The sequence below is a fragment of the Electrona antarctica genome (genome assembly GCF_951216825.1).
Source record: "Electrona antarctica genome assembly, chromosome: 18".
NCBI classification, from domain to species: Eukaryota; Metazoa; Chordata; class Actinopteri; order Myctophiformes; family Myctophidae; genus Electrona; species Electrona antarctica.
In genome coordinates, this window is record NC_136799.1 from 19,358,337 (window position 1) to 19,381,447 (window position 23,111).

Genomic DNA, 23,111 nt, shown 5'->3' on the forward strand with positions numbered 1-23,111 from the left:
TGGGCTGTGCAACTTGTGCCGCATACTAGGACCACGTTTTCTCCTTCCTCTTCTTAATAGATATATTACGGGTTTATTTAAATCTATACATATTTTCATTTAATACATATTTACAAAATATTTTCAAAGAACTTAGTATATTTTAGAAATAAATACATGAACATTATTACATACCCCTACGGAGACCCCCACTAGGGCCTAGTCCCTTAATTATTTATGATGATCGCTCTGTATAATCACACAACTTGGCATCGGATCAGAATGATGACACACGTGCGCGCGGGGCCGTTGACAGTAGCCGCTGTAGGTCTATATTCAAATCATGAAAAGACATGCTGTGACAGTGAAGTGTGGAGCAGAAAACATCTCTGCGGTTACAAAAATGTCAAACAAAATTATAGTTTGTGGTATCAGTTTGCATTCCTTTATACATTGCCCCAGCTGTGTGTGTGTGTGTGTGTGTGTGTGTGTGTGTGTGTGTGTGTGTGTGTGTGTGTGTGTGTGTGCGTGCGTATGTGCGTGCGTGCGTGTGTGGGTGTGTGTGTGTGTGTGTGTGTGTGTGTGTGTGTGTGTGTGTGTGTGTGTTTAAACAGAGTCTAGGCTATAAACTATAGCTTAAGCTATAGCTTATAGCCAATAAATCAATATAGGGAAAAATAGGGGAAAATATAGGGAAACACAATGGGAAACAAACAAGTATGTCCATGATTATTATTAGGCCTATTAATATTTTGTATCTTCAGGTAGCCCACTTTATGGAATCATAAAAAAACTAGAAAAAGTGCCCTTCTGGGCACAGGTCTCCACCAGGAGGATAGGACTGTGTGAGATGTTTGGCAAAATGTTTAGGAGTAATATAAACATGTTTGCCTTTGATGGCAATTGATTTGAGGCATTTTGTTCCAAAAATGTGTTTTGCAAAAATCAACCTGTTGGTGGCGCTATAACAGGCCAATGTGAAAAGGGTGGGATATATGCCTCAGCCTAGTAGGAAGGTCTGTGAAAGATTTCACGTAAATTGCATGCTGCGTTCATGATTTGAGGATTTTGTTCAAAACGGGGCAATCTTGCAAACTGTGAAAGCCAATTATAGCCAATTAGGATGGAATATGAAATATCGGACAGATCCGACTTGAGCACATGACCATAGAGATACTGTGTAACGATTTGTGAGATTTCTGGACAGAATCTGGAGGAGTAATATCAAAAAATGTGTTTTACAAAAGTCGGCCTCCTGGTGGCGCTATAAAAGGCAGATGCGGAAAATGAAGGTCAAAGGTTTGTCCTTGGCCTCTAGGGAGTGTGCATGCAACGTTTCACGCAGATCGGTGCAGTTTTAGGTAAAACATTTGAAAAGCTGCCTCATGGTGGCGCTATAACAGGCCGTTCTGGAAAATGCGGGGCAGAGGTTCATCGTTGGCATCCAGGGAGTGTGTGTGCAAAGTTTGGCATCGACCGGGTTAACGGTGCCGGAGATTAGCTGGTAACGGACGGACGGAAGGACGGACGGAAGGACGGACGGACGGACGGACGGACGGACGGACGGACGGACACACACACGGACGGAGTGCAAAACATACTCTCTCCCCATGCCTTCGGCCTGGTGGAGACAACCATGCCTTCGGCCTGGTGGAGACAATTATCTCCCACATTATATACTTTTCATAACTTAATGGTGTTGCTGCTGCAGGCAGGTTTTGCAGCTCAGTCAATTTCATGGCATAGACGTCAACGTCAACAATCAACAGATAATCAAAGTCCCATTAACAAAACTTTAAGTTTAAGATTAAATGAGTCTATAAAAACCGGCAGAAGCCTGTGAGACTGTCCTCGTGACGCAGGTCACAGGTGGCTGTATGCAGTATGCTACGTAAATGATACAACATGCACGCGCGCACAGGCATGCACATACACACGCACGCGCGGCACAGTTCAATCATTGAGAGTGAGAGAAGAGTCAAGCTCGGCTCAGCAGACGGCAAAGATGTCAAGGGTGCAGGATGCGGCTCTCCATGCAAGAGGAGCCTGCCGCGCGTTATTACGCGGGGAATCGAGATCAGCTAGACAAACACCGCACTTTCCCCAGCTCATCATGCTTCTAGTCGTTATTCTGCTCATCCCAGTTCAACAGGTATCGCTTCACCCCCAGTGTCTGGACTTTGCACCACCTTTCAAACCTCATTGGCACCTGGAGTTTTGTCGGCAGTATGAAGAGTTTGGCTGCTGCGACCAGAAAACGGACAATATCATTGCCGAGAGGTATTGGGACATCATTGACTTCTTGGAGGATATCCCCGGATACGAGCTCTGCAGTGACATGTTGAAAGAAATCTTGTGCCAGGTAAATAATACATTATAATAGTAATATCTGCACGTCCAGATGTGTCACATCGCACAGTATGACACTGGTCATGCAGGGGGCAAAGCATCACCTCACATGGCCATGCATACATTTTTATTAATTTATACATTTTTTTAAAATGTAATTCTAGCATAGAGAAAGCAGGCTAATAATCTACCAGGTTTATTATTTTATTTCTTATTTTTTTTAAACATAATTTTTCCCCCTCACATTCCCCTAACTTGGACTACCTGTCACATCATGGTAAAAAAGTAGGAAAATATATTTTAAGAAACTGAAGTCAAGACTAACATGGTAACTTTCCATATACTTTTGTTGGTAACAGGTACGGTCGCCCCAATTCCATCTCGCCCCAGCTTTTTTCCGCCGACCTCACGCCGACAGCTTGGTGCGACGGTTCTTGTATTCTTTATTTTGTTTTACTGAGAATAAGGTTAGAAATAAGTTTAGGTTTAGGCATAGTTTTACTGAGGTTAAGGTTAGGAATAAGGTTAGGTTTAACCGTTTAAGCTAAGCATAATTTACTTAGATTACTTCAGGAATACCAGGCCGCGCTGTTCCGCCGGCTGTACGCCCCGGGGCGAGTTGGTAAAGGGGCGAGTTGTTTTGTATTCCTTTTGTTGACTTTACACAGCCTTAATAACAGGATGACAGCAAACTACTGACACCTAAAACTGAAAGACAACTGCTGTTGTGTTCTTAAAATCACAGCCCCGAGCGGGTGTATTAACAGTCTGACTATTTCCTCATCCCTCTTAGGAGTGCTCTCCTTATGCAGCTCATCTCTACGATGCTGAAGACCCCTACACCCCTGTCAGAGAAATACCCGGGCTGTGCTTTGCCTTCTGCTCAGACTTCCATGGTAAATGTGGCTACGTGATTAAGTATCTGACGGAGAACAAACTCCTGCGGGACACCAGTGAGCGGGATGCAACAACCTTCTGCAGCATGGTTGAACTAGCTGACCAAGATTACTGCTACCCCAATGTCCTGAAGAACACACTCCTGAACAGCAACCTGGGCAGTGTGGTGGAAGACCCTAGGGGGTGTCTCCAACTTTGCCTGGTCGAGGTCGCAAACAACCTCCGGAACCCTGTGCTCATGATCCACAGCCGTGACGACACGCACCGCATGTTTATCGCAGAGCAAGTGGGCTTCGTGTGGGTCTATTTGCGTGATGGCAGCCGCCTGGAGAAGCCATTTCTTGACATGAGCGGGGAGGTACTGACCACACCATGGTTTGGGGATGAGAGGGGCTTTCTGGGAATGGCCTTCCACCCGCAATACAGAGACAATGGGCGCCTTTTCATCTACTATTCCATCCTGGTCAACGGCAGGCTTGAGAAGATCCGTATCAGTGAGATGAGGGTCTCCGACTATGACATGAATATGGCTGATCCATATTCAGAAAGGTAGTTTTAGTTTATATGCTGGGGGGATCCTCTTAATTCCCTGGCACAGCTGGTTGACGAGGGGCCTGCCCTGCCCTTCACTCACTCATCAAAGTGTTTTCTTCTTACAAGCCTATAAAAGACTACTTCCTCGCTCCACCCAGATATGACCTAGACTATAGGGCCCAGTACTTCCCACCACCAGTAACTTGCATGAGCATGTTTGACATTTTGCCACCGGATTTAAAATCAGTGACATGTGTCAAAGCTTGTGTTGAAAAGGTTAAAGCCAGATGACAGAGTTGCTTGGGGGCCTGACATACTGCAAAAGAACCCTCAGAAGATTGAAAGCAGACATTGATGTCTCTATAATCTCGATTTTGGATGAGTAAAGTTTCTTGTGTAGACAGTAGACACTAAAATCAACAGGGTGGTCTAGTAACATTACTGGTGGAAGTTGAACTGAGTTGGTTTTCATACCAATCAGATATTACTTTGCACTTGGTAAACCAATGTGAAATCTTAGTTAAAAGTTTAGTTTTCCAAGAAAAACATCTGCATATCATAATTATGTTGTTCTTCTAGGAAATGGATGAGCTTTGTGAAAAAAATGCGAATTCTGTCCTCCTTCATTAAGGGTCATTCTAGAGATTGAAGAGCCAGCAGCAAATCACAATGGAGGTCAGATTCTCTTTGGCCTTGATGGATACTTGTACATCTTTACTGGGGATGGTGGAAAAGCAGGGGATCCGTTTGGGAAGTATGGTAATGCTCAAAACAAGTAAGGCACAAGTTTAATACTTAAAACCCATATTTCCTTTCATAACCATAACAGTTACAGAATTATACAGTAAAACTTCACAGAAATGCTTAATGTAACATCACTTAAAATCTTGCACACTCCTTTTCACACCTATATAGGACTGCGCTGTTAGGGAAGGTCCTCCGCATCGATGTAGACGGAAGCGATGCTAATGGAAAGCACTACAGAATCCCCCCTGATAACCCTTTCATCTGGGAGCAGGATGCTCGGCCGGAGGTGTATGCATTCGGGGTCCGGAACATGTGGCGCTGCTCTGTGGATCGTGGAGACCCGGTCAGCCAGTATGGCAGGGGCAGGATCTTCTGTGGAGACGTAGGCCAGAACCGCTATGAGGAGGTGGATATTATTGTGAAGGGGGGGAACTACGGATGGAGAGCCAAGGAGGGCTTTGAATGTTTTGATCTCAAACTCTGCCACAACTCCTCATTGAGTGAGTATTATGTTATGCCATTTTTTTTGCCCTAATACTTGTTTAGAGTAGTGGTTCCTCTGGAACCTTGAGGAGGTTCCAGAGGAGGTTCCAGGGGGTTCCCCAGCAAAATTAGTTAAAGGTATATTCAGTGATTTCACTTAATTTAAATATCACTTATTTTTTCTTATTTTTTGGATAATCCTCCATACTATAAAGTGTGCTGACCATATAAGGAGTTCCTCCCTGTCCCCAGTGAGCCCCTGGGGTAAAAAAAACCCTAGTTTCGGTTTGGGCCTTCCTCCAATCATGATCGAGTGGGGCGGGCCTTGGTGCACGTGCTGTTAGTCTGTTGTACTTCCCCTAACTGTAGAGCGTGTGCATGTGCACATCTTGTTACCGGGGTGGACCAGGGTTTTTTTCCAAATCACCCAAATCACTGAATGCTCCTTTAATATAGCATCAAAAGTTTTCAAAACCACTTATATACAATGGCTAATTAGCTATTTTGAAATCGAAAATAAGATCTCAACAAAAAACACAAATCTTGTTTCAGGGGTCCTTGCTTGGCACAAAATATTGTCAGATAGGGGTTAAATTAATTTGGAGATCCGACCTTGATATGAAAAGCTTTGAGAATCACTGGTTCCATGGGAAAACTCACTGCATCTTTCTTCACCATAACAGATGACATCCTCCCTATATTTGCCTATAGCCATCATGTTGGGAAGTCTGTGACAGGAGGTTATGTGTACAGAGGATGTGAATCCCCAAATCTCAATGGCTTGTACGTGTTTGGAGACTTCATGAGTGGGTATGTTAGAAACTCTTTATTTGCAATTCTGTCACCCAGTTGTACCAAAGAGCACCTTGTTAGAGATTTATACTCTGGCCAAACAGATGCGCTCCTTCCCCTCTCTTCTCTCCTTTTTCCTATTTTCTATTTTTAATATTACACTTTTACCCATGGGTATCCTGATAGCATTTACCAAATACCCATGCACTATACATGAAATAAACGGTACTCTAACGGCTAACCTGTCCAACCAGTCGAATTATGGCTTTGCAAGAGGATAGGACCACAGGGACCTGGAAGGAGAGGAGTGTGTGCATGGGAAACACAAAGACATGTTCTTTTCCAGGACTGATCAACCACTATCACAAGTTTATCATTTCCTTTGCTGAAGATGAAGCAGGTAATTCAGTATTTCTTATAAAACTCTACACAACTCTACATCAACTCATCATAGATCATTTTCCAGCATTAAACTTGTTAATTTGTGAATAATCTGTGTGTTGTAGGAAGAAATGAAACATGTACAAATGTGTTGATGGATAGTTTGGATGTTGTTTTTACTTGTTCCTCCTTGAGAAAAAGGAGGTCCCACACACTGTCTTCAACTTATATAGCAGTAGTTTATTAGGGCCTAATAAACTACTGCTATATAAGTTGAAGTAGCCTAATAATTAGGCTACTGAAGGTTACAACGTTTCGCTCTCACGACCTTCATCGGGTATCTGTTTCCAAAAGCAACAGGTAACGGTTATATAGAGGAACTCAGAGAGGTGAGAACCAATGAGAGACACACGCAATTTGTTACCATGTTCCTCCTTGGCCTTGAATTGTTTCATAGATGCCCCCTGTTCTCCATTTTCCCCACCCCTCCCACAGTAAAATGCAGTTAGAATGGAGCTAGTTGTCTTAATTCATTCTAATGTGGGTATTTTAGTAGCTCCAAACTTTATTTATTCTTCACGAATCGTCTATTAATAGTGTCCTGTTTGTCACACTCGAGCTGCCGTTCATACAGAACCTAGCGAGCGGTAGAGTTCTCAAAGGGCCTCAAAATTAAGGCCTGGGCCAGGCCTTGGTTCTATATGAACGACAGCTCGATGGTGACAAACAGTGCATGTGTGAGTACCAGAACACTATTAATAGACGTCGCGATTCGTGAAGAAAAATAAAGTTTGGAGCTACTAAAATGCCCGCATTAGAATGAAGACAAGATAAGATAAGATCTTTATTGTCACTGTATGAGACATACAACGAAATTCCGTTTAGTGCAACCATAACATAAAACAGTATCAACAGAGAGAACACAAAGGACAAAGGAAAAAAACACTGATGGAGCAACTTCATGGCATAAAACTGTTAGTCCGTCATAGTCCAGTCCAGTCAAGTCATCTCAATCCATTAATAAGCATTATAATGCACCGTTAAAAATAGTAAAATACACCAATAAAATGATAAGTAGATCAAATAAGGGGGACCACACAATCACAAGATTAAATAGATGGAACAGAGTCCGAAGTTCATGTGCAAATTCATCATCAGTAGAGGGGAGACCATGGGGGAATATATTATATACTATTGCACTTGCCCATATGCTATTGCATACTATATACTATATCCTATTGCATTTGCCAATATGCTATTGCACTGGCCCATGGTTTATATTGCACTTGCCAGTTAGGACAGTCATATGCGAGTGTGTATGCGTGTATGCGAACCGAGCAGTGTTTTCACTGATGTGGTAGATATGTTAATGTTTTGGTGTGGATTTTTTTAACACAGTGTTATGAGTGTTTATCATATTAGTCTATAATAAAGAGATTGGTGCTTATACTGCATAATGTGACTGGTTTGTGCCTGTCAGTTCTAAGCTGACACATATTTTAAGTCGCTAGACTAGAGCATTCAAAAGATGTTTGGATTTAAGGATAAATATTCTTGCAGAATATGATACATGAAATGAGTGTGAGAACAAATAAAACAATAATTGCACTTTGGCCATTATTCTTTATGCCATTTTATTCCTTTATTTATCTATATTATACATTCTATTCTTTACTTCTCTTTATATGTTTTCTTTCCTATCATATAGTCATACCCTTTATATAGCCTGCTTTGATGAGTTGTGTTGTCTTTCTGGTTGTTTTCTCTCCACAGGGGAACTGTATTTTCTCGCTACCTCGTACCCTAGTACCATCTCTCCATTTGGGACAGTTTTCAAGTTTGTGGATCCATCCAGGTATGTCAATACTAAAGCCATGTCTTGTGCATGCAGAAACTGCAGTTGCGCAGTCAAACTTGCCACTATAATAATCGGATAATTGTGGCGGTAAACTTATTTTGATGTTGAATTAAATTCAAGTCGCTCTGGTTACGAGTTTTGCTGAATGCCTGAAATGCAACTGTAATGTAAAACCTATGTTAGTTGTACCAATATGTACTGTAGGTCAAGGTCAAGGTAAACTTTATTGTCCACAAGGGAAATTTGTCTTCTCCTGCAGCCCCACATAAAACATCAGGAACTGTAGTCAAATGCTGACCCTTTGTCTATAAGAAATAACTTGAGTTTGGTGCCTTGATCTACACATAGGCAGGTTTCCTTCACATATTGTTGTCAACCAATCCGATAAATTTTCTTTTTTTCTCTGGGTCCTATTCAATCTCCCTTATTGAATGACCTAAAGGCTGCAGTTATACGGTTAAGTTACTTCATTTTATTAGACACATCCATAATACGGCAGGGCTGACAGAATCATTAGATGGCTCAGATGTCAGATGTCTTCCATTCTTTCCATTCACAATCTTGGACTCCTTCCTTGGTGACCTGAGTCACATCTACTGTTTTTCTACACTAGATATCCACCAATAAACGTGTCTAAACTTTGAGCTAATTAGGCATGTAGATATATCGTATATCAATATATATATATATATCGATATAAACTGGTGACAATTTAAATTGATTTAATAAAAACATGTATCGCGATCCAAACAGCAGAGGGATCGTACAATCATGTTAAACCGTAAAAAACGGAAACGAATCTGTGAAAAATCGTACAGTGAACCTAACATCGTGATTCGAATCATATCGTGAGTTGAGTGAATCGTTAGATACCTAGAGCTAATAGATTTTTTCTTTCAATAATACTATGCATTCCAACAAATAAAAACAATGCATGCATTGTAAGACATTCATGTATAACGTTTTAGTTAGAACGTTAGACAAATCTGAACCCTAGGATTTTTCAAAGCCTGAGGATTTTTCTCTCCCTCAAATTCAAATCCTCATGAATTAATCCTCATCCAGAAAACCTAGGTTTTATGTCAGTAGCCATCTGGATATCATGATTTCATTGTACTGCATTTTAAAGATTCCAAGTGGTCTACTTGCCCAGTGTCCCCAAGATGCTGCAGTGGAGCACTGTCTTAATGTAGGCGACTGGCCTGCTGTTCAAGGCAACATAAAGCCTGATTAATACATCGTTTTATGACAATAAAGTCATACAACACATTTTTTCATTATTTCAATAACTTTAACATGGAGTCACTATATGCTAACCTTCAACCCATGCAAGAAAAAGCAATGGCATGTTTTCTATTAGCAGTAATAGTGCATCAGGTATCTTCACCAGGGACGTGCTCACACCTGTTTCACAATACAGCACATAATGTAGACAAGCCATGTTATGTCTCTAGTATTGACTTACCGGTACTGTATTTATGTATAATAGTTATGTTTTTGTTTTTTAAACCAAAACCTTATCCCTCTGCTATTGTATCTAAACATTTACAGGAGAGCACCTCCAGGAAAATGCAAGCAAAAACCACTCCCTGTGAAAGTGAGAGGGAAAAAGGTTCCATTCATTCCCAGGGAAAGTAAGTTACCTGAGTTACCTTTGTGTTTTTATTGCCTTTTTTATATCCTTTATGCCAGCTCATTTCATAGCTGCACATACCAGACCTGATGATGGGGAAAAACACATTTCGAAATTACAGTTTACTGTGATTAGTTTTGTGTGATTTATCTTCCATGGCTGCCAGTACTCAATTTATAAGTAAATGAAAACTACCTTGTCTGTCCAGACTTAGTGTATACTAGTGAATTAAGTGAAGGAATGTTTTATGAGGTCACAGTGACCTTAACCTTTGCCAACCACATCTAGTCAATTCATCCCTCAAGGTGTTCCAAGGTTGGATACGAACGTATCTATGGACAAGCTTATGTACTTTACTTACTGTATGGACAAACCTACTGTATGGATGTATGGACATCAGAAAAAATGCCTCAAGCACAGCTGTCTGCCGCCAGAGGCATATAAAGTCTAGATAAAGTACTGTCCAGTGAGAGCATGGAATAGTTCTAAAAACCAGAACACATTGGGAGGATGTAATCCGTTCTGGCAAGCAATTTTATTGTTTACTATAGGCTATTTAAGTAAACTCAGTAAAACTATTCTTCACCCTGCATTTCATCCATCTATAAGTTGCCAATACGTATAATGAGACTGAGGTCATATACGTAACAATTATAGAAGGCAGTGCTGATTTAATCATATCTTTAAAATGCCACATGTGGCCTACTTCTACCATAGAAGATGTGACAATGATGTACTTACTTACTTACATAGCCTACTAACATGTGTGCCATTTCAGTTACTTTACTGGACACAAATGAGAAACCCACGCGACCTCCCCTGAAAAAATTAAAGCTGACTACCAAACCGCCAGCGACGACACAGACCAGCCCTACCTCAGCCACTGCCAGCACGAGGACTGTGACCACTGCTACCACATCCACAACCACTACTACTACCACCACTACTGTGTTGAAGCCTAGATGGAAGTCAGCGGATAGGAAAGCATTGAAAAAAAAGAAGTTGGAAAAACTGAGGAAAACAAAAGTGATCAACAAGCAGGTGGCACAAACAAAGGTCATGTTAAAACAGACATCCAATGTACAGACTAAAAAGAAGACCCCTGTGAAAAAGAAGACCCCTGTGAAAAACCTAGTGAGAAAAAATGCCAAAGGCCAAAAAAAGAAATTGCCAACTAAGAACAAACTGAAAAATGGCAAAAATCAAACATCTACAGAGAATTTGAAAAACAAAAACAAACCTATCAACTTGAAAAATAATACACTCCAGACCAGGGCAGGAATTTCATAGAGGCCACCGTGCCCCCGATCAGTGTGGCATTATGTCCCTCAAAACAGTATATGCCCTAAAGCCACAGTGGTCTTGTTGCCCAGCCCACAAGGCACCAGCGCCCCTGCTGATTTAACTGTTAACTGTCGCTTTCCTGATCCAGATTCTGGATTCTTAACTCCCCCTGACTCCCCATTCAAACAAGTCCAGTGACTGATTAGTCCAGGCTGACAGTGTGTGAACTTTTGATTTGGGATTGTACAAATATTGGTCATTTGTAAATACCAATAATTATTAAACAATTATTTTGTGAAATAAACAGCTTTATTTATTTATTTTTTCACTGATCGTTATACTACTGTATGTAGTAAAAACAAAATCCTTAACCAGACAGACCGACCGACAGACCGACCGACCGACCGACCGACCGACAGACAGACAGACAGACAGACAGACAGACAGACAGACAGACAGACAGACAGACAGACAGAAAATATTGTTTATCCATCGGGGGTAGTGAATGATAGTGAAGGCTGCTGCTGCAGAAAGAGTTATGCCTTTAGCTTTTGCATTAAGGTGAGAAGCTTGGCATCATGGTCCTTATTGGTTTGCATGCTGAATGGGTTCCTGTTTGATTCTGTTTGAGATGTGTGGCATGATATGACAAATAAGATCCTTGATACATTGGGTTATGGATTTAGAGCATTGTGTTAAATAGTTTCCTTGGGTCATGCCCCTGTCCCCATTGTCTTTGCAGCTTTACAGTCTTTCACTTGTCAGCGTTCAATTGAGTGAATTCAGCTGGAACAGATCTCCTTCAATGTTGCAAGTGAACATGTCATTTCCAACGTGTGATGATAAGTGAGGTGACATCAGCCACTGAGTATGCGTTATAAATTTCTATTTCATGCAGACTTAACACAAGACATACAATACACAATTATATAAAACAAATTTTACAAAAATTAGATGGGGGACAAAAACTGGGGTAAAGCATAATACACATTACACACACACACAAATTACAATTGTGGGGCTTCCCCAGAGTGTAGCCTATATGTTACAATTACAATTTAGGCATTTAGCAGACGCTCTTAATCCAGAGCGACTTACAATAAGCAATAACAAAAAAGCATGGCATACATCACATACATAACTAGAAAAAGTGCCCTTCTGGGCACAGGTCTCCACCAGGAGGATAGGAGTGTGTGTGATGTTTGGCAAAATGTTTAGGAGTAATATAATCATGTTTTGTGTGTGTGTGTGTGTGTGTGTGTGTGTGTGTGTGTGTGTGTGTGTGTGTGTGTGAGAGACACAGCTTGGCCTGTTGTAGCGCCACCATGAGGCTGATTTGAAAACTGTCAAGTGGCATTTTTTCCTCAGCCTAGTGGGAATATGCATGCACAGTTTCACCGAAATCGGACGCTGCGTTGAGTAGTTGTGGCGATTTGTACAAAACGGGTACCAAGCGGGCTACTCCTGAAAAGTTTAGAAGCCAATCGTAGGCAATGAAGGTGGATTACATGACTATGGAGAGCATGTGTACCGATTTGCGTGCAATTTGGATAACATCTGAAGGAGTAATATTAGAAAATGTGTTTTACATATGTCGGCCTCCTGGTGGCGCTATAAAGAGCAGATGTGAGAAATTCCAGGCAAAGGTTTTTCCTTGGCCTCTAGGGAGTTGGCATACAAAGTTATCCACAGATCCGTGCAGTTAGAGGTAAAAACACTTTTCGGCCAGTTATAGCGCCACCATGAGGCTGAGTTGAAAATGTTCACGTGGCATTTCTTCCTCGGCCGAGTGGGAATGTGCGAATGTGCGCAATTTCACGGAAATCACACAATGTGTTCATGATTTGCAGCATTTTGTTTGAAACTGAACACTCCTGCGAACTTTGGAAGCCAATCTTAGCCAATCAGGATGGAGTCTGGGAAATCTGAAAGACCCGTTTGGTTGAATGGCTCTAGAGAGACTGTGTACCAATTTGCGTGATGTTTGGACAAAATCTGTAGGTGTACTGTCCAAAAACTTGTTTTGCACAAAGCGGCCTCCTGGTGGCGCTATAACAGGCCGTTCTGGAAATTTTGGGGCAGAGGTTCATCGTTGGCATCCAGGGAGTGTGTGTGCAAAATGTGGCATCGACCGGGTTAACAGTGGCGGAGATTAGCTGTTCACAGACGGACACACGGACGGACACACGGACGGACACACGGACGGACGGACGGACGGACACACGGACGGACGGACGGAGTGCAAAACATACTCTCTCCCCATGCCTTCGGCCTGGTGGAGACAAAAAGTAGTTATCATGAAACATGGGTAAGCTAAGAGCGTAACAGTGGAGTATCTATACTGTATAATGAAACTATATATATATAAACGATGCATACTATACTATATTATACTATACATATGTACTATAAAGTGCTATGACTACATAAAATACAATTCTATGTAACATGCTATAAGTCTGTATAAAATGCTATCTACATAAAGTGCTATCTAAGGGGCTATATATGTCCCCTATGTAGCCTGTAAACTGCAGTTTCGACAGCCGTCGATCTTCCTCAGAGGCTTCACACACAAAAACGTGTGTCCCTCTCTGTTTCTTTGACTAATTGTAAAACAGTTAAAAGTGCTGTGATATCCAATTAATTATTCAGCAGAGACAATGTATTCTCATGACCTGTACACAATTACACCGTTTCATATCCGCTCTGGACACAGACCGGATTGACATTCGGCAACTTGCAAAGAGGAGGAGGGAGGATTTGTTTACATCGGGAGAGCAGGAACACGATTTTATTCGCAGGAAAAGGGGACGGGCGACGGATTGGAAAGAAATCAGCGGGGGGAAATATTCGATTGGAGAGAAATTATTTCGGTGGACGTTTATTGTCAAGAAGTGAGAATGGGGCAGATGGGGGAGCCCTGCCATTGGAAAGGAATGGATCGAGCGAGGTGACCAACCGTCGCTCTTAACACTGCCAGGATTAATGAATCTATTTATCGCACATTGCCACATTTTTTCCCCTTTCAACCCTTATTTTGAAGAGCCAAATATCCGTAACAGGGTGTTCCGATGACGTAATGCTGTGTGTGGTGTCTTGACCGGTTGTTGTTCTCTCGCTCGGTGCAGAAAAAACCAGACCGCGAGTATCACAGCGCCTGGTGTCGGCCGTTGAAAAACCTTGTTCATTCATTCATTGAGCCGATTTGGAGATACAGGCCATTGAAAGCAGCACATAGAGTGCAAGTGGATGTGCGCGCATCTTCAAAATAGCCACGCCCACTGTCACAATTTACACTGGGATGCTAACGAGAGACAGCTATCGATGCGATCCGATCAAAACATGGATTAAAGAATATAAAGCCTAGAAAACGTAGGCTACGCTGTTGGCGGGCTGCCAGACAAAAGTTAATCTACGCTTTCTACGCTTCTGGCGGGCTCCGTGTTAAGCGCCACCGTGCCCCGCTAAGTAAACCGTAGTAACATTAGTATCATTGATGTAACATTTCCATAGTGAGAAATGGGCTTCCCTCAAATTAATTTCCCCAGTCACCAACAACAATGTTTGGGGCTACAGCCATGGGCATGTGCCTAGTGTTTGAATGTAGTTTTCATGCATGAAATAATTTTTGGATAAAACCAAGTTGAGCAACTCACAAAGAAAGGGGTTTGGAGGGATCTCTATGTCAGCACAACTTTGATGTGTTGATGTCTTGAGGAATACTTCCACTTTGGTGGTTTATGAGTTAAAGGTATATTCAGTGATTTCACTTAATTCAAATATCACTTATTTCTTCTTATTTTTTGGATAATCCTCCCTACTATAAAGTGTGCTGACCATATAAGGAGTTCCTCCCTGTCCCCAGTGAGCCCCTGGGGTCAAAAACCCTAGTTTCGGTTTGGGCTTTGGGTGGCAAAGCCTTCATCCAATCAGGATGAGAGGGGCCTTCCTCCAATCATGATCGAGTGGGGCGGGCATTGGTGCACGTGCTGTTGGTCTGTTGTACTTCCCCCACTGTAGAGCGTGTGCATGTGCACATCTTGTTACCGGGTGGACCGGGTTTTTTTCAAAATCACCCAAATCACTGAATGATCCTTTAAGTTGCAGTCTAGACTGCAACTCCCACCTGCATGGCACGCCCAGCCAAGCCGGAAGTACCACGGAGGATGCAAACACCAGTCTCCATGATGGAGAACAGAAACTTTAGCTCTGTGCCACCCAGATGAACAGCACCCTTTCTGGGTGCTGTTCATGTTGGATCTATATCTCAGCTGGGCTGAAAGCAGGGCATTCGTCCCCGTCTGTCTGTCTGTCTGTCTGTCTGTCTGTCTGTCTACAGCTAATCTATTCATAAACCTGAATAACACCGTTTACACACCAGTGGGCAGCTGTCATTTGTAGACTATAATGTGATAGATTGTACCCCAAATAGGGACACCAGTTTGGACGTGGTAAAAACAATCATGGTTGTTTAAAATACTCTTGACAAAGGTCCAGTGAGGCTCAGAGCTGTTTGCATGCAAGAATGTATGTAATGACCACTTATTTTAGTACTTTTAGTACTTTTTTTTTTAGTACGTTTACTGTCGTAAACTCATTGATCCAAGTTAATCACTGCTGTCTGTTTTTAAACCATATCAAAAAGGTTTGAAGTAGAACTATAGGCAGCAAACAGGGAAAAACTTCACTTTTGAAAGTTCTATCTAACCAATGTCGAGTGTTGCAAAAAAGCTCTAATTTTATAACACAATTAAGTGATCAAAATAAACGGTTATATACTTGTTAAGTGTGCGTGCCCCAGAAGCCGCCTGTAATTTAATTCTCCCCACACCACTGATCATAATAAAAACACACTGCATGACCTCTTGAGTGTTATAAAGTGATGCTGGATTCAGGAGTGCATTTCTTTGCACATGTAGCTATGATGTCCTCATTGGGACAAACATTTCATGTAAGGTAAGGTGTATATACTTTCAACAAAGTGCTGTACAAATAATAAATGCATAACAAATACACAACCTAAACAAAGTAACAATAAAATATAAAGTTTAAAGCACAAAAAAAATAAAACAGGATAAAGAAAAACCTGCCACATCTCTACTACTGTGTATGTTTTATAGCGTGTTTGTTGTGGTGGTTCGAGTGCCCTTTCAGACCACAGGGCTCCAGAAAGATTATAGACTGAGATAATTACGCATGAGTACTGAGGTGTTCTAAACTCAGATGACATGGTTGCACCAGCATTCAGCCAGATTTTCTACACCAACCATGTTACCTAGTGTTTCAACACATTCTTTGTCCAAAAACCGACATTATTTCCCTTCAAATTATCCATTTTAAGCTGACGGACAACACAGTGGTTCAGAATGGGCTCTTGTTAAACAACAGCATTTCTTGTACTGTAGTTTGTCATTACCTGCGGCTTAACAGCTTGACTACCTTTGATGAACTGGGGCTGGGGGGCGTTGTTAACATGCAACAACATGCATGCACGTTTTTCTCACTTGAAAGAGGATGTGCTTGGCTTACAATTGTTTGTTATTTTTGTTCCTTATGTGAAGAAAGCTCTTTGGCACATTTGGGGGAATTCATAATTTGCATTAAAATCTACGAAAGTTGACAACGGAAAGATATTCACATTTCTAGAGTTTAAAGTAATAATACTATGCTGGCTAGTGGCTACCTTATCTATAGATGATGGATATTAGTTAGAGTGCTGTAAGTAATATTTTCTGATCATTAAAGCTACATTCTAGTAATCATTGATATTGCCAGAGTATTCGGTAACAGCTCTCTCCAGCTCTTAAATAACAGAAAATAGAGCATTTTCTGGTAAATTATTACATCCCAACAGCAGAGAGAACCCCACCAAAAATCATTTATCAGCTTCAATTTGATAGTATTCCATTTCCAGTTTTGTCTGTTAATTTGTTTTTGCGTCATCACTTCCAGTTTCACTTATTGTCTCCGCCAGGCCGAAGGCATGGCCGAGATTCTGATTGGCTAAGATTGACATCTAAAGTTTGCACGAGAGGCCCGTTTTGAACAAAATGCTTTGCAAGCTACGTTGATGAACAAATCAAATGCCACCCTTTTAACATTGCCCTATTATAGTACCACTAATGCCATTCATTTCCAATATCACAACTGTGAGCGGGCGAAATTAGTTTTCTTCGACGGGTGGCTGGCATCTCCCTTAGAGATAGGGTGAGAAGTTCAGTCACACGAGAGAGACTCGGAATAGAACCGCTGCTCCTTCGCCTGGAAAGGAGTCAGCTGAGGGGGTTCGGACATCTGGTTAGGATGCCTCTCGGGCGCCTCCCTAGGGAGGTCCTCGATGCACGTCCCACTGGGAGGAGACCCCGGGGCAGACCAAGGCGCAGTTGGAGGAAATACATCGACTCACTGGCCTTGGAACGTCTCGGAATCCCCCAGGAGGAAGTCACTAATGTTGCTCTGGAGAGGGAAGTCTGGAGCACTCTGGTGGAGCTGTTGCCCCCGCGACTCGACTACGGATTGAAGATGCGGTTGAAGATGGATGGATGGATGGATGGACAACTGTGATGAGGTCATCACATTTGTGTTTTTCATGCCAAAACAAATGCTACTTAAAGGAGCATTAAGTGATTTGGGTGATTTGGAAAACCACCCAGTCCGCCCCGGTAACAAAATGTGCACATGCACGCTCTACAGTTGGGGGAAGTGCAACAGGCCAACAGCATGTGCACCAAGGCCCGCCCCCACTCGATCATGATTGGAGGAAGGCCCCTCTCATCCTGATTGGATGAAGGTTTTGCCACCCGCCACCAAAACTGAAACTAGGGTTTTTTGACCCCAGGGGCTCACTGGGGACAGGGAGGATTTCCTTATATGGTCAGCACACTCTATAGTAGGGAGGATTATCCAGAAAAAAAGACAAAATAAGTGATATTTGAATTAAGTCAAATCACTGTATATACCTTTAAAGCGGAATGAAAATGTGTAAATCTTGCCTGCATATTTAGGTTGTAAATGGTACCCCAACTTTCAGAAGCTGTCACAGATTCTCCCAGGGAAACTGAATTTCAATCTTTGTGAGATGTGTTACTAGACACCTTTACAAACACACAAATATATACAAATATATTGGTAAGGAATTTATTCCCAGATTGTATTAATATCTCCTGACTATCCTCACAAAAGTAGAGTAGTATAGTATAGTATAGTATAGTATAGTATAGTATAGTATAGTATAGTATAGTTTCATTATATAGATATTCCACTGTTACGTTCTTGTTTCATGATAACTACTTTTTATGTATGTGATGTATTGCCATGCTTTTTGTTCTTGCTTAATGTAAGTCGCTCTGGATTAAGAGCGTCTGCTAAATGCCTAAATTGTAAATTGTTAAAATTACCTACATGTTTGTGAAATAACCCCTTTAACACATGGTGGAGTCATACAGAGATATTCTACTACTGTAAATAGCTGATACTGTGGCTGTGTGAGTTTGAACAACAGGTATCATACTAAACACCTTTCCTGTATTGGCAGTCATCACTGGATTGGCCCCCAGTCAGACTTAGAACTTTTGTTTACTATATGTTTTTTAAAGCCCTTAATGGTTTAGCACCACCATTCATCTCCAAACACCTCTGTCCCAAAACACCTGTAGGGCAGGCCAGTGCGGCCACTGAGATCCTCTGACCTCTCTCTCTGACTCTGCAGAGACTTCTCAGTACCACTATCCCAACTGAAGTAATTTTAAGGCTAAGGGTAATTAAGCAGCCTGCACTTACCCTTCCCTGTTAGACCTGCCCCTTTCTGGACAGACTCAACACACCTTTGTCCAATCTAAACTGTTTTTCGACACTCATTTGACATTTTTATCTCCTGTTCTTTCTGTTATTGTATATTGGTCTAACTTAATACTGTCTTAACTCTCACATTTTATCTGTTGAATTCTGTATGCTGTTTTATTCATTTGTACTTGGTCAACATGGTTGTTTATAAATGTGCTTCAAAACGGAGACTGAAACTACTACTTTGCAGCATCCCAGCACTAGCCTGATAATCAGAATTGTCTATTGGCTATCCCAGCACCACATTTGAACATCTGAAGTGCAGCTTAGTGAATTATTACTTTATCACAGCTCCGCCAGCATCTGCTACACATCTATTTTGAAAAGTATATTGCCATGCTTTTTGTTCTTGCTTAATGTAAGTCACTCTGGATTAAGAGCGTCTGCTAAATGCCTAAATTGTAAATTGTTAAATTTACCTACATGTTTGTGAAATAACCCCTTTAACACATGGTGGAGTCATACAGAGATATTCTACTACTGTAAATACTAAATAGCTGATACTGTGGCTGTGTGAGCTTGAACAACAGGTATCATACTAAACACCTTTCCTGTATTGGCAGTCATCACTGGATTGGCCCCCAGTCAGACTTAGAACTTTTGTTTACTATATGTTTTTTAAAGCCCTTAATGGTTTAGCACCACTGTAACGGCCATCCATCACTTTCCTTTGTCTCAGTTTTGGCCCGTTACTGTCACAGGCATGGTGGGAGTGATCCTATATGCAGTACACAGAAAACAGGTACAGATAGATAGATGTCCAGTCGTTGATCCAGTTTGAGTTATTTATTGAAACAGAAGTGAGCAGTTGAAATTGTAAACATACCAGTTGTATTGAATTGTTATTTTCTTTCTCTGAGTGCTGGTGCTGGTAGGAACGGTGTGCTCCCATGACCCTGTGTCCTAGTCTGTGTCCCATCTGAATCACAGCACCTGTGCACCCTCTAAATACACACCCAGTGCTGTCAAATCTAAAGCCCGCCACCAAGTGTTCAAAAACAATATTGCCAACAACAGAAATAATACACCACTATCATAATGGCTCCTACACACCGGCCCCTAATTGTTTTAAGTGTAGCGACACAATTACAAAAATAAACATAAGGAGCCAGTATTAAATTCACATTTTTACATTGTTCATTTGTTCCATTTTCTTTCCATAATTTTTTGTGACAATTTCCAAAAAACAAATCAAAAGATAGTGTTGGCATTCAAAGTCTCTTGGAGCCTTGTGTGGTGCATTTAGTTCTTTAGTGTCTTTCAGTTTTTTAGTTTTTCTATGAACAGGAGTTCCAGTGCATAGCCCATGTGTGCATCTTGTCATGTGTGTGCTGAAGTACAGAGGCATCTCTGCATGCTTCCCATAGTACCTCGGTATTTGAGGTGTTTTACAGGCCGGAATCCTGGGTTCTTCGGATGGAGGTGGTGGTTCAGTGTGCAGGGTCCTGGACTTGTCTCTCCTTTTCATTTTCCTGTGTTCATTTGGCTGTTTGTGGACATATTTCAGATATTTCCTGTTGACATACTGTCGAGTTAGATAGGTTCTGGGATGATCGATCTTTGTTAATTCAGTTGTAGATTTTAACCATGACTTTGGCTTCCATTTCCATGCCAACTCTTTCACTAGAGTCCTGATTGTTTTCCAGGATGGGGATTTGATGTCCTTGGCGTCCTTTCTTTTCCTTTTCACTCGTAGTAGAGCCACGTTCCTACTTGAATGTAACGCCATCCATCACTTTCCTTTGTCTCAGTTTTGGCACGTTACTGTCACAGGCATGGTGGGAGTGATCCTATACGCAGTACACAGAAAACAGGTACAGATAGATAGATAGATGTCCAGTCGTTGATCCAGTTTGAGTTATTTATTGAAACAGAAGTGAGCAGTTGAAATTGTAAACATACCAGTTGTATTGAATTGTTATTTTCTTTCTCTGAGTGCTGGTGCTGGTAGGAACGGTGTGCTCCCATGACCCTGTGTCCTAGTCTGTGTCCCATCTGAATCACAGCACCTGTGCACCCTCTAAATACACACCCAGTGCTGTCAAATCTAAAGCCCGCCACCAAGTGTTCAAAAACAATATTGCCAACAACAGAAATAATACACCACTATCATAATGGCTCCTACAACCACCATTCATCTCCAAACACCTCTGTCCCAAAACACCTGCAGGGCAGGCCAGTGCGGCCACTGAGATCCTCTGACCTCTCTCTCTGACTCTGCAGAGACTTCTCAGTACCACTATCCCAACTAAAGTAATTTTAAGGCTAAGGGTAATTAAGCAGCCTGCACTTACCCTTCCCTGTTAGACCTGCCCCTTTCTGGACAGACTCAACACACCTTTGTCCAATCTAAACTGTTTTTCGACACTCATTTGACATTTTTATCTCCTGTTCTTTCTGTTATTGTATATTGGTCTAACTTAATACTGTCTTAACTTAACTCTCACATTTTATCTGTTGAATTCTGTATGCTGTTTTATTCATTTGTACTTGGTCAACATGGTTGTTTATAAATGTGCTTCAAAACGGAGACTGAAACTACTACTGTAGTGTGTGTGTGTGTGTGTGTGTGTGTGTGTGTGTGTGTGTGTGTGTGTGTGTGTGTGTGTGTGTGTGTGTGTGTGTGTGTGTGTCATGAACAGGGTTAAGGTATTGCCTACAAAACACGAATGTTTATACCCCCCTCCTAATGATGGTACAGTACTAGTAATGTGAAAGTCAGCATGAATAACATTAAGACAGGCTGATGAATACATCACATCACAGTGAACGCTTGGCCCTTCTTTAACTCCTCTCATGTGTGCTATCCTTTTGCAGCATCCCAGCACTAGCCTGATCATCAGAATTGTCTATAATAGTCTGGAGCCAGGCTATCCCAGCAGCACATTTGAACATCTGAAGTGCAGCTTACTGCTTAGTGAATTATTACTTTATCACAGCTCTGCCAGCATCTGCTACACATCTATTTTTGGAAAGAAAACACAGGACCACTGCCAGTGTTGTCACAGCCTCTAAATCAACCCTCTTTGTGCTCCAACCACTGTCAATCTATATCTTCAGATGACATCACAATTAGGCTTCAGAAACAGAGCCACATATCACAATTACCACATTCCATGATTTTTTCATCACAGCTCCATATACCCAGGGATGCTGCAGGCCAGCATCACCTGCACACATCTGCATGTATCCCCAGATGGATTTGCGCACAATGTGCAAACATGGCAAAAATGCTGTTGCAGGAACTTACCCGCAATCCAATCCAACCCTTGATGCTGAGTGCCAAGCAAGGAGGCACCTTTACTCTTCGCAGATGAGTAAGTCTGGGACTGAATCTGAAACTATGGAAGCACTGGGTCTTTGGTATGACCCGGCCAGGGATTGAACCCCCATCTTCCAGTCCCAGGGCAGACATTCTAACAAGGCCACTGAGCTCCTGTAGTCACGTACTTACTATAAATGTTCTATAGATAGGATGGTTTCTGTGCATTATTGAGTACAGATTAGTGATTACTATGAAAACCTGCAAAACCTCAGTCAGTCCGCCCGTCACGCCTCCTGGCCTGTGTGTGTGTGGCTGCGTAAGTAACAGTGAAACAGTGAACAAACGCTATAACGCTCCGTGCTCGGACCCAGCCAGGGACACAGCCAGGGACACACATTGCTGGGCAATGGAGTGGCTGCACCACTAAAAAAGAAACTCGCGTCTTACTGGTATAATACCATCATTCAAGGTGCAGGACATCATTCAAGGTGCAACGTTATTTAAGGTGCAACATTATTTTGATATTTATCTGGATTCACTAAGCCGTTGCCAGGTGGGTCCCATGTGTTCATGCATGTGTTATCTATCTGAGTGATGCATGGCACACTGCTCATTCAATGTTCTCTGCATAAATAAGGCTTCAACATGACAAATGAAGAGAAGGTAAGTTTAATATTATACTTAATATATTGTATCTTGTCCTTTTGTTTATTTATTTTTCATCTTTTGTTTTCTTTTGTTACTTTAGTTTAATGTGCAGTGAATGGAAATACTGTAATAATAAAACAAATAGTAATCACAGATGTTATGTCTTACAATATCGTAAGTTCTTTATTTAATTAAAATGTTTTAACATAAACCGATTTAATTCTGGATTCATATATCTCTAATAATAATAAAAAACAAGCACTGAAAATAATGGATAAAAAACCAATGAAATGGCATCATTGCATAATACTTAGAAAATACAACATGCTTAGTTTTGACAGTTTTATTAAATTCTCTTTCATTAAGGTAATTTTCAAATGTGTTCATGATCTTGCCCCAGCGGTACTCTGTCCTCAGGT

The 23,111-nt window shown here is 41.6% G+C and overlaps 1 protein-coding gene across 1 annotated transcript; it reads left to right on the top strand.

Moving 5' to 3' along the window:
- Positions 1 to 1,984: 1,984 nt before the first annotated feature.
- On the top strand, positions 1,985 to 21,794 carry hhipl2 (HHIP-like 2; the record flags this gene model as incomplete). Its single annotated transcript, XM_079527445.1, has 10 exons — positions 1,985 to 2,341; positions 3,122 to 3,774; positions 4,391 to 4,534; positions 4,675 to 5,006; positions 5,673 to 5,799; positions 6,036 to 6,181; positions 7,936 to 8,017; positions 9,572 to 9,654; positions 10,432 to 10,694; positions 21,597 to 21,794. 10 exons carry the CDS (start codon positions 1,985 to 1,987, stop codon positions 21,792 to 21,794), a joined length of 2,385 nt encoding a protein of 794 aa, XP_079383571.1.
- Positions 21,795 to 23,111: the final 1,317 nt, after the last annotated feature.